Source organism: Falco cherrug, chromosome 16 (assembly GCF_023634085.1).
Source record: "Falco cherrug isolate bFalChe1 chromosome 16, bFalChe1.pri, whole genome shotgun sequence".
In the NCBI taxonomy this organism is placed as follows: domain Eukaryota; kingdom Metazoa; phylum Chordata; class Aves; order Falconiformes; family Falconidae; genus Falco; species Falco cherrug.
The window spans coordinates 2,667,246-2,685,338 of NC_073712.1; the positions used below are offsets into that span (position 1 = coordinate 2,667,246).

Sequence of the window (18,093 nt, forward strand, 5' to 3'; positions counted from 1 at the left end):
GTAGATCAAGATGCTTCCACGAGGCAGGTTTATGCTGAGAGGTTTCCAGATGTGAGGGGGACAGCCCCCCAGAGCGGTGCAAAGCCCCTGACCCCCATGAGCTGTTGCTCCCCACTGGGCTGTTGGCTGCTGAATCCATCCCGTCCAGCTCCCCTCGGGGGTATAAGCCATATCCCTGTGCCTGACAGTGGCCAAGAACTTCTCTGGGCCACCTCCCCCACCGTGGGATGAACCAGGACCAAGCCCTTGAGCTGGAAAGCCAACATTGTTGCCTGCAGCTGGGAGAGGGTCCAGCAGCCCTGCCCAGTTCAGCCCAGTCTGTACTGGAGCACTGATGTGAGCTGGTGTCCCTGTCCTGGCTCTGACTCCACAGCAGCCTCGTGCTCCCTGTTCTGCTTTGCTTTTCGGGACTCAGTTTTGGAGGGTTTCGGCGCAGTCAGGCAGTGAAGCCGTTGCAGCTCCAGCAGTGGAGGAGCAGCGCTGCGGGATGCAGCCGGGGATGCCCTGGGCACCGGGGACGCTGCTCTGGGGGTCCAGCACCCAGGCTGGGACCTTGGTGCAGGGCATCCTGAGCCTGGGGACAAAGTGCCAAACCAGCTTGCCCCAGTGCCAGCGGCTGCTTTGGCAGCTCCCTGCAGCTGAGCCCAGGCTGGAGGTGGGAGGCGATGGGAAACTTGGAGGCAGCCACAGCTCAGGGGGTTCAGGTTGGACACGGGGGGTGAGCCCCTTCCCCTGGAGGGACATGCAGCTCTGGGACAGGTCCCCAAGGAGGGACAGCTCTGTCCCTGGGGCATCTGGGGCCCGGTTAGCCAAGCTGCACTATGGTGGCGGGGGAAGTTGGCGCAGGGACCTCCAAAGAGCCCTTCCACCAGCACCTCGGCTGTGCTTGGCCAGTGCCCTGGTGCTAGCCTGGGTGAGGGTGGCACTGGGGCCATGGCAGGGTGAGGGTGGCACTGGCACCATGGCAGGCTACAGGGGCTTCATGGGTTATCAGGTGAGTGGTCCCGCGGGGCCACATCCAGCTTGTCGGTCCCTTTTCCTGACAATGTGATGGTGGCGGCAGATGAGGTCCTGCCCTGCCTGCACAGCCAAAGGGAGAAGAAATTCCAGGGTGCTTTTAATTAACGGGGAGCTGGGGGTGGCTGATGCCCCTCGGCCAGGGGCACTGGCAGGATCTGGGCTCTCGAGTCATGTCGGAGTCCCCCCAGGGAATGCAGGGGCATTGGCCTGACGTGGAAATGGGTTAAAAAAGAATTGGAAAAAGCACTAAACCCCTCCTGCTGGCGGTCAGCGAGCAGGCACGGCCCCACAGCTTTCCTTGGGAAGCAGGCGGAGGCGTGCACACACGCCTGTACACATACACATGCACACCCCCTCATGTGCACCCCCCCATGCACCCCCCTGCACCCCCCACCTGCACCCCCCAGACCCGCCACATCGTCCAGGGTCTCACCGGGAGTGGAGGTCCCACCTGGCTGGTTTCCATTCGGACTCCTTAAGCCTTGCTGGGGGAGACTGTGACTTTAGTACATAATTTTATTTTTTTTTAATAAAAAAGGGAAAAATATTAAAGCCATCTGCACTGCCTCTGACCCCCCCTCCCCTTAGTTGTGTGTAGTTAAAAATATATGGAGACATAGCTGTATATACCATGAACAGTGCATGAGACGCAGCCACGCAGCAGTAGCAGCATGGTTAACGCTGAGCGTGGCACTGCACGCTCTGCCCCGCCGCTTGCCGCCGCCGGCACCTCTGTCCCAACACATTTCTCCAGCGTGGCAGAGACAGCGACAAACAAAACTCGTTGCTCGAGTGCTTTCCACCACCCTGATTATTTCCCCCCAAAATAAAACTAATTAAAAAAAAAATCATGTAAAAGAAGAAAATAATGCCAAGAAGCAAAGCATGCCAAGCCAGGCCCGCCAGCGGAGGGTGAGCCATCACCGTGACTTCCATGTGTGTCTTGTTCCTGTATCTTGTCGCATTTATACCATGGCCGGGTAGCGGCAGCATCGTGGCTTCGGTGTCCTGTGTCGTGTTGGTGCATTTCACCATCAGAGCAACTTTAGAAGCCATATTAGACCACGGTCTGCCGGGACCCCCCAGGGACGGGCCCACAGGTGAGCCGTGACCCCCTTCCCCCCTCGTGTCCACTGTCCCCCTGGTTTCGTGGGGCTCAGCGGCAGAGCCAGGCTGCCAGGACGAACCGTGTTGGCCGCCACCTCAGTGGCCATGGATGCCACCGTCCTGCCGGGTGAGGGGATGGGGCAGCGCTGGGCGCAGGTGCCGGGGCCAACCTGCCGGTGGCATTTCTGCAGTGGAGGGGCTGGGATGCGGCAAAGATCTGGTGGCAAAAAGGCTTTTGGGAGCGATTTGGGTTATTTCTGCCGTGTGCAGTTGGGTGGTTCCTGTTTTGGGATGAGACGGCATTCCCCTCTCCGGGCTGCAGCGCGGTGCAAACCTGGCTGTGCCACGGAGATGCTCAGCTTCAGTCTCCTGCAGATAAAAGGAAGCCAATCTATGAGGCTTGGCAACAAGCTGGACTTTCTTCTTTTTTCTCCCCAAACCTGGGAGGGAAGAGCCAGCTCCTTTCGAAGACCCAGGGTCCGGCCATTCCTGGGTGAAGGACCCCCGCGCCGGCCCCGCTCTGCCCCGTCCCAACCCCTGCAGCGCTCGGCTCCAGCGGGAAGCTGCTTTTAAAGCCCCTCCCTCTTGTGTGGACTCTGTCGTTTCCGTCTCTTATCGTTAAATGGTTATTTTGTAATGATACCTGTCTCCTTATTAAAGAAACGAGCTGAAAGGAGCCCCAGTTCCCTCTGGTCTTGCTGCTGGGGCTCACTTGGGCGGCTGGGGTGGGGGTGCAGGTAACCCAGGGATGATGAAGGGATGGAGGCGCCAGGGAAAGGTGGGAAGACATCAAAGGTCCCCACCAAATTCTTCATCCCCAACACATATTTTGGTCCATATATTCACGTTTAGGTTGTGCCCTGCCTTGTGGAGGTGCTGGACACCCCTGACCCCAAGGGGGGAGCTCAAGCTGCAGTAACCACCTCTGAAGACTGAAACATGCAGAAGTTTCCAGCAACCTCACCAAGGACAAGGGCTCCAAGATGCAGCACCAGCGTCTGTGTCTTTGCTACAGGTTTGTCCTGCCCAAGCTCCTGAGCAGAGCGAACACGACTTGGCACCAGGGAATCACAGTCACTGAGGTTGGAAAAGGCCCTTAAGATCATAGAGTCCAACTGTGAGCCCAGCACTGCCAAGGCCACCACTAAACCATGTCCCCAGGTGCCACATCTATGTATGTTTTAAACACCTCCAGGGGTGGTGATTCCACCCCCGGCCGGGGCAGCCTGCTCCAGTGCCTGACCACCCTTTCGGTGAAGATGTTTTTCCTCATGTCCAACCTAAACCTCCCCTGGTGCAACTTGAGGCCGTTTCCTCTCGTCCTATCACTTGTTCCTTGGGAGAAGAGATGGATACCCACCTCGCTACAGCCTCCCGGCCGGCAGCTGTAGGGAGCCATGAGGGCCCCCCCGAGCCGCCTCCTCTCCAGGCTGAACCCCCCCAGTTCCCCCAGCCGCTCCTCAGAGCGCTTGTGCCCCAGCCCCTGCCCCAGCCCCGCTGCCCGGCTCTGGACACGCTCCAGCCCCTCACTGTCCCTCCTGAGTGAGGGGCCGAAACTGAACCCGGGGTTGGGGGGGCCCGAACCCCACCATGGCTCAGAGGTGCCAGACGAGACCCCTCCTCCTCGCCTTCCCAGCCGGTGGGCAGCTTTTGGGGACGTGCCCCCCCAGGCCCTTCATGTGAACCATCCCCGAAGAGGCGGCAGGGGACCGCTGCCCTCCTCGTGCTGCAGCCACCGCAGGCACGTACCCAGAGAGCATCTGTGCTTTTACAGGCTGATACTGTCATGCTATGGAAATTTTTGGACAACCAGGGCATTTTAGGCTACCCAACCTGCATCTCCAGAAAGATGGAAGCAAAGTCAAAGCTTCTTCTATTTTATCAACTCTTATTTTATTCATTTATAAATACTGTTGTGTTTACAAGCATCATAGATGTGAATATTATTCCCAAACTTTCAAACACATAATACTTATAATACTATATAACAACAACCAGTAAAACAAATCATTCATCTCAGGGTTTGAAAGGCCACTCAAAAGTTGCATAAAAATACATTCTCTCCCCATCTCATAAGCTAGTCCTGCTTCTCCAAGGAGTTTATTTACAAAGAGCCATCATCAAACTCGCAGCCGCAATAGGTGGGCTCACCCCAAGCAATAAAAATGAATTCACCCCAAGCAATTGCTTAGAAAAAAAGCTTGTGTTCTCCAAGGGAGATCACGTCTGGCAAATGCTCTGGTTCAAATAGGGATCAGTTTTAAAAACTGCTTTGCACTCCGTCCCAAGCGCAGAGTGCAAGGTGTCCTATTCGTTACCTCCTCAGTGCACTGGGTACCTCAGGCATTAAGTGAGACCAAAAAAACTCATTCTCGAGAATTTGGTTTGCATCGTCATCACAAAATACTCACAGCTTTGGCTAGTCAGCGAGACTAAACTGTTGGTGGGTCCTCTACCCTAGTCAGAGTTCAGGGGGATAATCCAGTGCTGAGCAGACATTTCACCTAGAGTGGTTTGGCTTTGCATGGTGCCGCGCGGAGGAACTCAGCCTTCCACACCCTTTGCTTACTGTTCCTCAGGATAAAATGCAATGAGTGTCCTGGTGGGAAGGGGTAAAACATCAGTGCGGGATGGACCTGTCAGATTGGGTCGAACTCTCTCCCGAAAACAGACAGCAGGCTTCTTCACGCTGCCAGAATCTGCCTCGTGAGAAGAACAGGAGCTTTAGTCTGAAATCTTGTCCCTTGTCCTGCCGGGATGCACGACCCGAGACGCACGCGTCGGCACACCAGCGTGGTGTCCCCCCCCACCAGCCCCAGCAGGGGAGCCGTGTCTTCACTGCGTGGTGCAGAAGGGGCCAGACCCCTGAACAGAGCTGAGAGAGCCCAAACCTGAAGCGAGACGCGGGTCACCAAGAGAAAAAACATCAAGAACTGCAGAAGTACTCACATAAAGAGTGCGCCAAGTGGGAACGGTGTGCAGAAAAAGCATTGACCAGATCTCAAGGCTTAAAGCTGTTAAATATAGCAGGGTTAAAATAAAGTAATATAAAAAGGATGCCTGGCTTAGGCAGTGCTCTGCGGAAACCCTGATGCCATTACCAGCTTTGGTCTCTTCCTCCCCAAAGCACAGCAGCAGAGGAAGGGCCTCAGTGTACCAGGAGAAACGGCATGATGCCGTGCACAAACAGCTCTGCTGGCCGAGGAGCGGGGGAAGAGGAACCTCTGGTGGAGCTGCCTGGGGAAAAACTGGCAGCTCCAAGAAGAGCTAGAGAGGTGGAAACAGGCAGGATGGGGAGGGGAAGGGAAAAATGGAGAATCAAGGGGAAAAAAAAAAAAGAGAGAAAAACCCAGCGGAGAGGAATATAAACACACTTTCTGAAGCAATAAGCAGCAAAAGGTTCCAAAAAGCCCAGGACTGACTGACAGAGATAAATGTTACCTCGTTGAGCAAGCTCAAGAGTTAATGCTCATGTTCAAGTATCTCATCTCCCTCTCTCAGCGGGAAGAGCCCCAGCAACCCGGCAGGGACCCTGAGCTGCGCGGGGACGTGGTGGAGCTTCCTCACGGCAGCCTCCGAGTTCAGCGACTGAGGCTGCAGCTCTCAGCCAGATGGAGCAGGGAAATCAAAGGACAAAGGAAATGAAGGAAAAATCATGGAAGAATGTAAATGGGAAAGCGGTTTGGATACAGCAAGAAGTCTCTGAGTGGGAAAGTATCTTTCAAGAGCAGTCTGTTAAGGGGAATCTCAACAGACTGGATGACAGGTTACTGCTGCTGTCATCAAAATCACACAGCACATAGGGCAGCCACTGTCTAAATGCCCATAGAGAGAACAATTTTGAACTGTTCTGAGTATGTGTAACATTAAAGAGGTTTTTTTTTTTTTAGGTTTCCTTCAAGGTTAAGGCTTATTGCAAGCTTTTGACAGATTAAAAGACTTTCATCCTAGCGATACAGTTACCAGCATGCCCAAGGGTACCTTGCTGTCCCTGACACCAGCATACCCACACCTTTCCAGGGCACGCGGGAGGACAAGTGATCACTGCTTCACCCTCCTCTTCCTTAAAACCCAGCTGCTTCTTCGCCCGGCTGCGTGGGACTGGACTCTGGCATCTCTCGCTACAAACCAGCCAGTGCTGCCGTCCACTTGGCCAGCCCCCTGCTGCAAAGCAAAGCAAGGTACCTGCAGTACCAGACCAGACTCCTCCGCAGGGCTCTGCCTTCATGGAGACAGCAGGAAAATGTCCCAGCTGGCTGTTAGGGCAGGGAGGGTGGTTTCTGGTGTGGGCACAGCTCCCTCCCTGCAAGGTGATCCACGCTCGTATGCCTGTGAAAGCAGCAGAGGATCTCTGGGGGTTCAAGCTTGTCCTTCAGAAAGCTTGGCAAGTATCCGTGACACATCCTATCCCAAGGAGCGAGAGTCCAGATGCAATTAGCAGATGCTACTAACTACTGAGACAGGAGCCCTGGAAGGATACAACACGATACCAGATGACCCAGGCTGTGGGGGGAAAGCAGGGCAAGGGATAGGGGGTCTGACACCGACAGTCAGCGCTGATGTTACTGAACAGGTTTGAAACCTTACATTAAATAAGAGACTCAGTCTACTGGGGCGAAAGGAGAAGGTCTCTGTGCAAAGCAGCTGCTGTCAGCCCGTTACAGAAATCAGCCCTGTGGCTTTCACAGCATCACAATTCAACCCGAGTCCCACATCTCGGGTGGGTTGACACACATCCTCAGAGTCCCAGCCCATGTTCACATTTCCCACCAGTAAAGGGCTCGGATGTGCTGGATTAGTTCTTTAAGCGTCCCTTTTTAAAGTAGGAGCTACCTACTCCGATTGGAGTCCAATGCCAAATACCGGGCTTCTGGAAGCAGAAGTTTTGGCAGCTCAAACCCAGTCCTCACATTTCTCTTCTCCCTTGAATAAAATGTCCGAGATACCACAACATCCTTAAATTAAAAATAATAAAATGGCAGGGGTGTGTGTTGTGGGGGAAATAAGGGCAGAAAGGGAATGTACAGCAAAGGGCAGGGCAAAGCAGATGTGACAGATTGATCCCATGGCTGAAATGCTTGCTGTACTTGACAGGAGGAAAAGCCGGGGTAGGGCTTGGTGGTGGGGTTGGCAGCTCGTGTAGGGCACCCCTCCTCATCCTGCCTTCGCTTGGGATTCCTATTTGGAGAGCTTGCTGATGACACGAATGAGGGCTCCGTTCTCGTCCTTCAGCCTCTGGTTGTCCGACTTCAGCTCTGTCAGTATCTGCAGGGAGACGAAAACAAGTTGGGATCACGGCTCAGTGCCGCTGGCTGCCCAAAGCCCATGGCCCCGCGGGAACAGATGGATGTTGCTGCCCCTCAACCCAGCACGCTTTGAACGCTGGCAGCTTCTCTGTAAAATCTCCAGGATTTTTACAAACTGGCTGTCAGGCATGAAGGGGTTGAGAGGGGACTCGAGCACAGCAGAGAGCCAGGGACCAGGAAAGCCCCTGGTGGGAAGCAATGCCACGGCCCCAGCACTGGGTCAGCACCAGGCTGGCAGGGCAGGAACCATTTCTGAACTGTTTCTTCCCAAACCTGTTCCCAGAGGCTAATTAGGGCTCAGCAGTAAACTAGAAAGCTGGTTTTCCCAATTTGTATTTTCCATTTTGCCAGGACTAGAAGGGAACACGAAGGTCTGAAATTCTTACTCGGGACTGGACCTTGCAAAATCTCTGTGGAATGAACCCAAACCTCCTTGGGATCCCCCAGATGTTTGGTGCAGATGCGCACGCCATGGACAGAGGACTGGTAGAACACACCGACACCGGAGATACCTCCTTGGTGCTCAGTTTTGAATGCTGGAGCTCAAACAAGCATCACAACAGACAAAAGCCAGATCGCTTTGTAATTGCAAACAGAGGAAGAAATAGCTTCGGCATGACCTTTGCAGCATTCCTCTTTGGCAAAAAAGCCTCCCGACTTCCCTTGCTCCCCACGCTGCAGGTGGGATGACATTCAGTGGACTGTCTCCAGCTGCTGGGGCACTGGAAGCAGTGCTGTCCGCTCAGGGTGACACGAAAGGTGTAACTCACACCGTGGGTGCTGGCAGACCCAGGGCCACCAGCCCCAGCCTGCTGGAACAAGCCAGGCTGGAGCGGTGTCACACGCAGGCATGATCAGCACTGGTCTGAGCCCAGCGTCTGCCATGGTGAACCTTAGAGGAATTCCCCAGATTCAAAAGTCCCACTAAACCTTCTCCTTCCTAAGCTGGAGTTGCAGCTCTGAGCACAACCTCCCGCCCGCTCCTCTCATCTGCAGCTCCTCCACGACCGCCACCACCGAGCGCGGCAGCTGCTGGGGCAGACGCCAGCTCCCACCGCTGCCATGGAGCCACCCTCCTTCCCCAGCCCGGCCGGGCCATGCCCGTGCCAGTGTGCCCAGCACTGGCCCCGCGGGCGCTGGCAGCGGGCGCTCCACAGGAGCATCTGCAAGAGAGAGAGAAGGGGGAAAGTGCAGCACGGCAGGTACTGGGGGCAGGTAAAACGACGTGATGTGCCGGCCAGAGCTTCAGCTAGCGATGCTCAGAAATCCCTCACTGGACCCAGCAGTGGTGCGACCGGCACAGCTCCATGACGGGGCTGTCACCAGAACAGCAGCCATGACTCCTATTTCTCACGGCCAGATGGGAGGCATCGCTCATCACCCAAGTGCTCAGGAGCTCAGAGCATCAGCAGGGCGCTCGCTGCCTCTGCACTCCGTTCCCTCCTGAGCTTCCCCCGACACCCGCAGCAGAGCACGCTGCCTGCCCGTCCCAGTCCGGTGCACTGTGGCCGCTCAGCCACCTGCTGGGGTCCGCGTGGGCCGCTCATCCTCCCTGCATCCCTGCTGGGGCAGCCCTGCAGCCGTCAGCGCCTCCATCGCTGCAGGACGGCAGAGATACCAAGTTCTGCCACTTGCTTTGGTAGAGATAAGTCGTCACAGGTTCCCAGAAGCAACCAGGGAGCAACCACCACAGCCATCCTGGTTCTCCAGCTCGCTGGGAGCTGGGATGGTGGCTGTGCCTCACACACATGCTGCAGTGCAACTTTGGTGATTTATTCAAAAAGGAGCAAGTGTGACTACATGTAAAGAAAGTGCTTCTTGGGAAGTTTCCCAGCTGTAACCCCACTCCATCACTTTACAGTGAAGCTTTGCAAAAACCAAAAATTAACCTTATAACACTTCGTTCCTCCCATCCCAAGGGTATTCCTCCCTTTGAGCAAAGCAGCCTCAAGTCGGGTAAAATAAACTGCATGTGAAGCAGGCTGGTAATGCAGCGGCCCGGCAACTGAAGCTGTATAAAAGTCTCGTTGGAAACGGCAATGAGGGATGTGGCGCAGCCTGCAGGGGACCACGAAGCCAACCATGATGCAGTGTTGGTGTAAAGTGAGTTTTGGCCTAGGGGCTGATCCGAGCAGCGGTGCTGTGTGTTCCCTGTGTCACAGCAGAAAGTGGCCCTTCAGACGTTATGTGGATTTTGGAAAATGAGATTCTTTGTAAAGCACCACTGCCGCAAAAGCATGGTAAGTCTGTCAGACAGTGACATTACTGTATAGCTGCAATGCCTACAGAGACTGGTGAGACAAGGTTTACCTGTGCAGGTAACAAATCCCGTGTTAGAGCTACTAAAAGAGTTGAAAAAACCCCAGCAGCGATGCAGACACAGGGGTCTTCTCCAGCTCGGACGCCAGCAGTGAACTGCAAACCCTTAAGCAACTGGGGAGGATGAGCCCCCCGAGGTCTCAGCCAGCCTGCACGAGAGACCCCTCAGAGCAGGCGGGGGTTAGCAGCGGGAAGCAATAATGCAAAGATTTCCTAGGAGAAGAGGAGAGGCCGGTGACTTACAGTTTGTGAAACACTTTCTCCGAGTCTGGAAATAGATTTGCTCAATTTTCCCTCCTCAGATCTCAAAGCACGTTGGGAAGGAGAATGACTTAAACTCACCACTCGTGAGAAGGAGTGAGTCACTGACAGGTTCAAGCAGATTTAAACCAGAAAGATGGTGAGATCATTTATCTGACCATCTGCGCAATTCAGGCCACATCGCACGGAACACCCGCCCCCAGCCCCTGCGATACACGCGTGGTCCTGAGCTGAGGCTCCCGGAACAGGGAAGCCACAATTCCCCTGCTTAGTTTGTTTCTACGGTTAATCATCCTTGATATAATTTGTGTGCTAAGAATAGATCTTTTTATACCTTAGTGTCTCTTCCAGCCCACGAGAACATACTGCTTCTTCCTTTTTTTTAAAAAAAAAGCTATGTCTGAAGGGATCTGAATATCCCTACTCACCTGCAAAGGACAGGTAGAGCCCTAAGAAAAAAAGAGTTTACAGCTTCATTTTAGCACCGAACCAATGAAGTAGTGAGAAAGGATGTAATTTAACTGCATGATGTAAGTAGTGAGAAAGGATGTAATTTAACTGCATGATGTGTGAGGGCAAAGCTTACGGAAGGCTTGTCCTTGGATTTTAGCACTAATTGCTCTGCACTGAATTTAAAATGGAAGATGAAAAAAGAAAAGCGCACCTGGTCCAGCTCCTGTCGCTTCACCTGCCTTGTAGCCAGACCGAGGAGGCTGCGGGGATGCTGCCGCCTGTGAACTCGGACTCAAAAATCTCCATTTAAAACAAGGGAAGGAGCTTGGCCTCTTTGCTCAAGTGACCAAGCAAACCTCCTGCAGACTGCCCAGTGGCAGGCTTTCTAAAAACCACCTTCCCGTCTGAAATGTGCGCTCTTCATAACAACCCTGGAAGTATATTACATTGTTCATTCTGACTTCAGATAACCTTATTTGCCGGGTGCCAGCTTCTCACTGAACTAAGTCCAATTAAAAAAGAACTGTATTATGAGCAGATGTAAAGCACAAAAGACCTACTTTGAGGTAAGGTAAGGGGGAAGGGGCCGCTGGCTGGCCCGCTCACACTGACAAGCCGCCCCAAAGCCATTTACCAGCGTTAAGCCAGAGGGAAGCAGCTGATCCATCACTCCTCAGGAGCCACCTCAGCGCCATCCACCCAGCCCTACGTCCTGGTGTCAAGGCGGGGAGCACACCCTGCTTCCCTCCCACGTGGTGGCCTCCACACGGACCAGGCAAGCCCCTCGATGCGGTGGGTTAGTAAAACGGCGGGGTCAGCATCGTCTGCCAAGCAGAGTGAATGTTGGCAGGACTGAACCGAGCCTCCAGCGAAACCCTGCCCTCAGCCAGGCAGTGACACCATGCTTTCGGCTTTCGGAGCATCCTTCGGCACATGCTGCTTTTGAGCCACAAGCTTCACCAGACACCCTCGAGAGCAACGAGGTGAGCGGAACAGCCCGGCCAAGGGAGCGGAGACCTGCCTGGAAGAGTGGAAGAGGGAGGCGAGATGAGCCGGAGGGAAAGCAGCTACAGCTCCTCTGATTCGGAGGGCTTGGCAGGCAGAGAAAGTCTGGCTACGACCCGGGTCAGAGCCCTGTTTTCAGCCAGCAGCTGCTCATTCATCTGCCTCAGAGTGTGAATCTGTTTGAGCTGGTGGAGATTCTGCAGAGAGTGAGAGGAGTGGACAGAAAAGTACAGAGAAAACACACCACGAAGACAAAAGGGCACAGAAATGTGAATTTAGTCCACAAGCAGTAAAAGGACAAAAAAAAAAAAAAAAAAAGGAAAAAGAGAATAAAAACCGAATTAGTAGCAGCGAGTGCTGGATGGGCAGCAGCTCAGATGCATATGGGGAAAGCCTTACAGCACATTGAGGATGTTCTGGGAACCATCCCTTTCTCCAGAGGCCCCCAAAGCCTTTAAAAAGGTCAGATAAAGGGATTTCCCACCACAAAGCAGATCATCTCTTGGTTATATCCTAGTTTACCCGGTGAGCTCCAGTAGCACACAGCCCCTGCACTTAGGAACTACTGTGAGAACTATCACCATGGACTTACCCCCTACACAGGCTTTGAAAACACTGCTGACAACTGAGAACTTCTTTGAAACTCCTTTTCTTCATGTACCTCTAAAAGCTAAAGCAGTCTAGCGCAGCAAGGAGCGAACGGAGCTTCACGGAAGACTGTAAAGGCACAGACTGAAGCACCCGACAGCGTCGCTGTCCTGCAGCAGATCACCCAGACACACCGCGTCTGCTCGCATCCCTCGTCCTGCGGCACCTGAATGATGTCTTGGGTCTGCTCAGGCTTCAGTCCTGCCAAAGGGTCTGGGGGTGGTGGTGCGTGGGGGCCATCCCTGCCCAGATTCAACTTCTGTCACGGGGCTCCATTTATCTCTGATCTCCAGAGGTGAAAAATCAGAACCTTAAACCACTGATTTTAACTACAGGAGTATGACTGACAGCATCTCACACAGGAGGCACATGGAAACACAGCGTTTTACAACAGAAACAAATGGGCAAAAGATGGTGTGGAAATCAAGCCCCAAAGCTGGGGCTGGCACAGGTACAGCGGCAACGGAGAGATACAGAACATAAAAAGCAACGAGGAAGATAAAACGGGAAAATGGCAAAAGCCATGCAGACATCCCCATTTCTACAAGGACATTTTTCCCGGTGATGCTAAAGCGAAACCACGTGCTGGACACTTGTACCACGCGTGTGTGCCAGGCCACGCTGGGGGCTGCAGAGCTGCTTTCTGAGCAGCATCCCGACCCGCTTCCTCCCGACGGCTCATCGGGTGGTGGGGCCACGTCAACAAGAAACCTTCCTCCATGGTGGAGGAAGCACAGATGCTGGGCAGGGCAAAGGCAGGAGGGGAAACATTTGTGAGAAGAGCAGTTTAAAGTTCATGTGAAAAAATCACAGCCCGGAACCAAAGCAGCTCTGCAAACCAGTGTGCTCCTCCCTGTGTCCTCTTGTGAGCTTGCAACGGCAGAGAGGAGGCAGAGGGAGGGGTCTACTGGGAAGGGGATTCCTTTCTGCCATTTAATTAGCAGAAAGCACTCAAAGGGAAGTCACTCTGTCCTTAACCAGAAGCAGCACTGAAAAATCTACTGTGGTGCAAAGAACTTGCAGGAACTTCCACCCAACTTGCACGGCGCAGAACTGGCTGCACTCGGCAAGGGACCTGCTGCATCCCAGGACACTTTGCCCAAGGGCTCGTTCCTGTATAAGAGAAGCACTTTGTGTAGCCCCGATGCATCAGCTCGACTCTTAACTACCCAAAAGAGCTGCCTCTGCTCCCCATTAAGGAATCAAGACACCTTGTCCAAAAGCCCTGCAAAACCAGTGGAAGCACGGTAGGTGAGTGCAGGGAGCCAGCAAAGGATGGGGTTCGACCCCCCTGAGGGCATCCAACTGACAAAGCAGCTCCTGCTACTTGGACTACACCAACACAACTCTGACACTGGATAAATCAGCAGGTCCTGAGACAGAGCCACGGCCAACAAACTGCGGGAGAGCTCCAGGGACACCTCGGCAGCAAGATCCCCTCTCACCAAATCTCAACCGTCTATCCATCACCGAACCTGCCGCGCTCGGTGAGGACACAGACAAACACTGCATGTCTGTCCTGGGATAAATCACACCCAGGAGCTGCCGGAGGATGGTTCATACTGGAAGAATAATCTCTTTTGGTGGTACCATGGATAATAAACATCCACTGCTTTATCACAGGGAACACAGCTGAGCACCTGGCTGGCAGAAAACATCAAACATGTAAAACAGGGTGCCATGGTACAGAGGACAGAAAGGATTGTAATCGTTTTAGAGACCACCTTTATTTTTCCATACCCACGTAGCACGAAACCTCAGCATGGCACTATCAGCTGCAGCTCAGCCTCAGCATGATGCCACAGATGATAAAAAGGATCACTTATGTAAAAATGTGTGTGTGCTGCAGGTAGGACAGCCTTCTATTTATCTAAGAAATCTAGCAAAGACTGGGAAACTGGGACTGAAGCCAAGGATGAAGACCAGAATCTGGATGATACCGCTGCGATTGCTTATCACTCTGCTTGATACTTGGCTTTCTGAAAGCAGGTTTCTCAGTTCAGCTGTACCTGCCTTCAATTAAAGGATTCTGTGCCTGCAACACTAGGGGAAATAAAAATGCCCAAAGCATGCAAAATGTACAAAGCCAGGAGGTGCAGTGCTGCTATGGAGTAAAGAAGCTTCTGTGACCTTCAAGAGAAACTGCTGTTAAGTTGGGACCTCAGGCACTTGGCACTGAATTCAGTTCAGTGCAAATGCTAATTTTCTTTCTCCTTCCTCAGCCAAGTTGCTGTATCTCCAGTCAAATTCTGCAGTCACTTAGGAAAACGCTGCACCACTCTGTCACCTTCACAAGAGCAGGTCTGCAGGAGCAGCTCTGGCACCAAGGAGTTCTTGACATTACAGAGTCTGTCCTGCTCCTCTCCATTTCTTGATTGCTTCGTTAGCAGGGGTTAAACTCATGAAAGGAACCAAGCTCACACCTCAAGCACAGGCTGAAGCACAAAGCCAGGCCTGTCCTGTGACCACTGCTGTGCCTCCACTTCCTAAGAAGTCAGCTGCAAGAAGAGGAAAGCCCTGGCCAGGACACCAGACACCTCGGGAGCAAAAGGCTGGATGTCAGTCACGCAGGGCTGGTTCAGCTCAGAGACTGGCGGGAGGAATCCCCAAACCCACAGCATCACCTGAGCCCTAATAACCTGGCATGCCAGGCTGTTTCCCCTTGCTGCTCTCCACATTAAAGGACACTGGTGGATTTGCTGAAGTTGCTTATTCCTTCTGATTCTGCTCGACAGTTATTCAGCTAGCGCAAGAAGCAGGAATGAAAGTCTAAGCAGAATTAATAATTTGTTTTCCTGGCTCAACTTCCACACCAGGGATTAACACAGATGCTCTGTGGAGGTTATCTCATTCTAGGCAAACACTCCTGGGCTGACTCTCCCGCTTTAAGGCATGATGCAAGTGGACACAAAAGTCTGCTTTCCTTATGGACATGTCCAGTTCAACGTTTGCATCTTCAGAGACTTCATACTTCTTTTTACTGAGTGTCAAAAAAGACACGCCACAGTGCACTCAGGTACTCACCACATGCTGGAGCTTCCGCAAAAACCAGTGGAAACATAGCAGCATCTTAGAAGAGATACTTCCAATTTTCCTTTCTATATGTTCTACTAACATATAGCCCCTTTGGTTGTTCGCTGCAGCCAGAACACAGCAGAGAGCAAAGAGTAAGTACCACTCTTGAGGACCTGATGGCTTATTTTCAGTTAGACCACAGGCTCCTTTAGCTCATGCCTCTGGCACGTCTCTCACGGCAATACAAGAACATGTCAAACTTCTAGCAGTGCTTCTCCTTCTGCCCCATCCTGGCTTCCATCAGCCTGCAGCTCCAGACTACCTGAGCCAGAGGTGCTCTGGCTCCATCCAACCGCTCCTACAGGCACCTTCCCTCATTAATTGCTTTCTGAACCAACATAAATGTTTCAAAACCGACAGGCCACTAGAGGACACCAATTTGTCTTTTTACTCCACGGACTGAGCTGGTTTGCAGAGCGATCTGCATAGCTGAAGAAACAACACGATCTGCTACCGTCTGCATTTTTTCTTGGAGGCCATGTTTCTCTAATTACAGGAAAGTCTCTCTGGAGTTAAAGGTTGCTACCTGTTCAGTGATCAAAGAATCTGGAATTTAGGCATGTTCAACCCTTTCTCCTTCCCCTTCTGGCTAGCATATCCACACTTATTTTCTCTTCTGTGAGAGAACAAGAGAGTGTTTACAGTAAGATGCCACCAAATCATTCTGCTGCTTATTGCGCTAGAAGATGCAGCACCAGCCAACAGGTCCTCTCGAAGATGTACGCTCCGTTAACAGATGAAGCTTCAAACAGAAACATAAAGTTGGAGCCTCCTCCAGGGTGGCAGGAAATCGCTTCCATCAGTGCCCCGTGCCGGGAGATCCTCGGACGGGGTCCCTCCTTAAAGCAGCTTGGTCCCACCTGGGTCATGCTCAAAGGGAACGAAAGCGCAGGGCACGGCACATGGGGGCATCCTGTACTGTGAGCATTCACATCTAGCGTAAAATGCTGTCACGCTGCAAAACCTCTGTGAAGTTTTAGGTGTGCTGAGGCGGCACAACACACTGCCTCCCCGCCAGCCCCGTGATCGCAGGGCATCCCAGCCACGGCAGGAGAACCATCCTTGGAAGCAATGCCACGAGAGAGGGAACGCAAAGGAGCGGTCGGTGGCGGATGTCTCGTGACAGCAAGCCATGCTGCACATTTCATTGGGAAGCAAATTCCTCTTTGCTGAAAACTATTCCAGGCTGACTTACTGACACAGCCTTCCAGTAACATGCTTTAGGAAGGGAGTACAGGAATACAATCACTCTGTGTTTTTTCCTGGCTAGTGTGCGTGATCTCAAAAGCCAGCTTTGTCTTCTTACCCGTCTGGAGAGAACCGCAGCGGCTTAACTCGGGCTGCAGGCTATTCAGAGCACAGAGGATCAGCACACTGAAACTCACCGATGCCACAACCGGTTAGTTTTGGAAAGCATTTAAGAACAGTTTTCACAGTTCTCAGATCAAACAGCATAACAAATTAAACATATGGTGCAATCAGATGAATGATCATAGGACAGTTTTGTTAGTATTTCATGTCTGGAGAACATGACCATTAAAGTAAGTTCTGACTGCATCAGGGAACACGCTCAAGAGGTTAACACGAGTCCCTTTCCCAGGTACACCTTTAACATCCTACTCCTGGGTGACAATCCCAAAAGATGTTAATACAAAGCATATAAAACGGGACAGAGTGAATAGATTATTTCCTACCTTCATCTCCTCTTCCATTTCAGAGAGTTTCCGCTCCAGGGCTCGCTTCTCCTGTTTACAAGGATTCATAACAAAGATGGTCACAACGATTTAGAAGAAAAACTTACTACACATTTTCTTCTAAAGAAAAGAGTCTTGTATGTCTGTAGGAGCATCCACTGATAAGCACCTCAAAGCAACGCACAGGTTACAACCAGGAGCTGATCAGATGGGACGGAGCAGCTGGTAAAGCAGTAGGAGATACATGCTGGGCCCGTTTTGGCAGATCCTAAGCTCTCTTCGTACCCCTTCAGTGAAACAATCCTCCCACCTTTAGTGATCCCAGTTTTCAGGACTTTCTGATATAATGTGATTTTGAGCTCTGCAGGTGAAGCCATGGATTTAACTGCGCCCCACTAAAGGCGGCAATGAGAAAACTCACTGAGCCTCTCAAATAAGGAACAGTGAACGGGGAAAGGAGCCTGGAAATCCTGCTTCTTCCAGATGAATTCAGGGCTTCAGAGCTGTAAAGCTGACTGCTTTCAGGGTATTTGGAAACCAGCGATTACAGAGGTTCCATTGCCATGTGAGTACTGGTGGTGCCCACAGCAGGCAGCTCCAGCCCTTGCCTAGGGGGAGAGATCTGGGCTCCATCCATGACTTTTCCAACACGGGGACAAAGCCCTGACTAAGGTGGTGACTCTGCTGGGATGCACTACAGGTCTCCTCGGTCCCTTCCAGTCTGACTGAAGCTATGGTCACGTACGGCAGAGATTCAGCCAGACCCTGCCCGTCCAGCTTAGCTCACTGCAGTGGATTGGACTGTACGGTTACGAGGCAGGAGCATTCACACATTCAGATTTCAAGTACAACCACAGGACAGACAGCCAGCTGGTGTTCTGTCTTGTTCCCCTGCGCCCCCCAAACAGCCTTTACTTATCAGGATCAAGACTATTTGAAAGCATAATGGACCAACAGTCTCCTAGCACAATGCAATACAATTTGTTGGTCTGCAGCTTCCTGTAACAAAAGAAAGAAATCAGAACTGAACTGATCTGCAAAGAGAGCAGAAAAGTCTCGGGCACTGAAAAGGTCAGAACATAATCATCACTGTGCACTGCTCCACAAGACAAAAATATAACATCTCTTAATTAATGCTTTCCTTCAAGAAATTATTATGCCCCACAGAGCAACGCGAGGCAAAGATTGCGACTCAGAAGAAAGCA

At 52.4% G+C, this 18,093-nt stretch overlaps 1 protein-coding gene and 1 long non-coding RNA gene across 7 annotated transcripts in view; one reads left to right on the forward strand and one right to left on the reverse strand.

The window, feature by feature from the left end:
* Positions 1–3,977: 3,977 nt before the first annotated feature.
* PPP1R12B (protein phosphatase 1 regulatory subunit 12B) overlaps positions 3,978–18,093 on the reverse strand; it is a 128,249-nt gene continuing 114,133 nt past the window's right edge. For all 6 annotated transcript variants that reach the window (XM_055727930.1, XM_055727931.1, XM_055727929.1 and 3 more), the window contains 2 exons: positions 16,889–16,939; positions 3,978–7,392 (listed from right to left, as the gene is read on the reverse strand). In XM_055727930.1, coding sequence (XP_055583905.1) covers positions 7,306–7,392; positions 16,889–16,939 — 138 coding nt within the window. In that variant the 3' untranslated portion in view covers positions 3,978–7,305. The remainder of the gene's footprint in view (positions 7,393–16,888; positions 16,940–18,093) is intronic.
* Positions 9,019–11,796, forward strand: LOC129737465 (uncharacterized). Its single transcript, XR_008735359.1, has 2 exons — positions 9,019–10,550; positions 10,588–11,796. It is a non-coding gene; the product is annotated as an uncharacterized LOC129737465 (long non-coding RNA).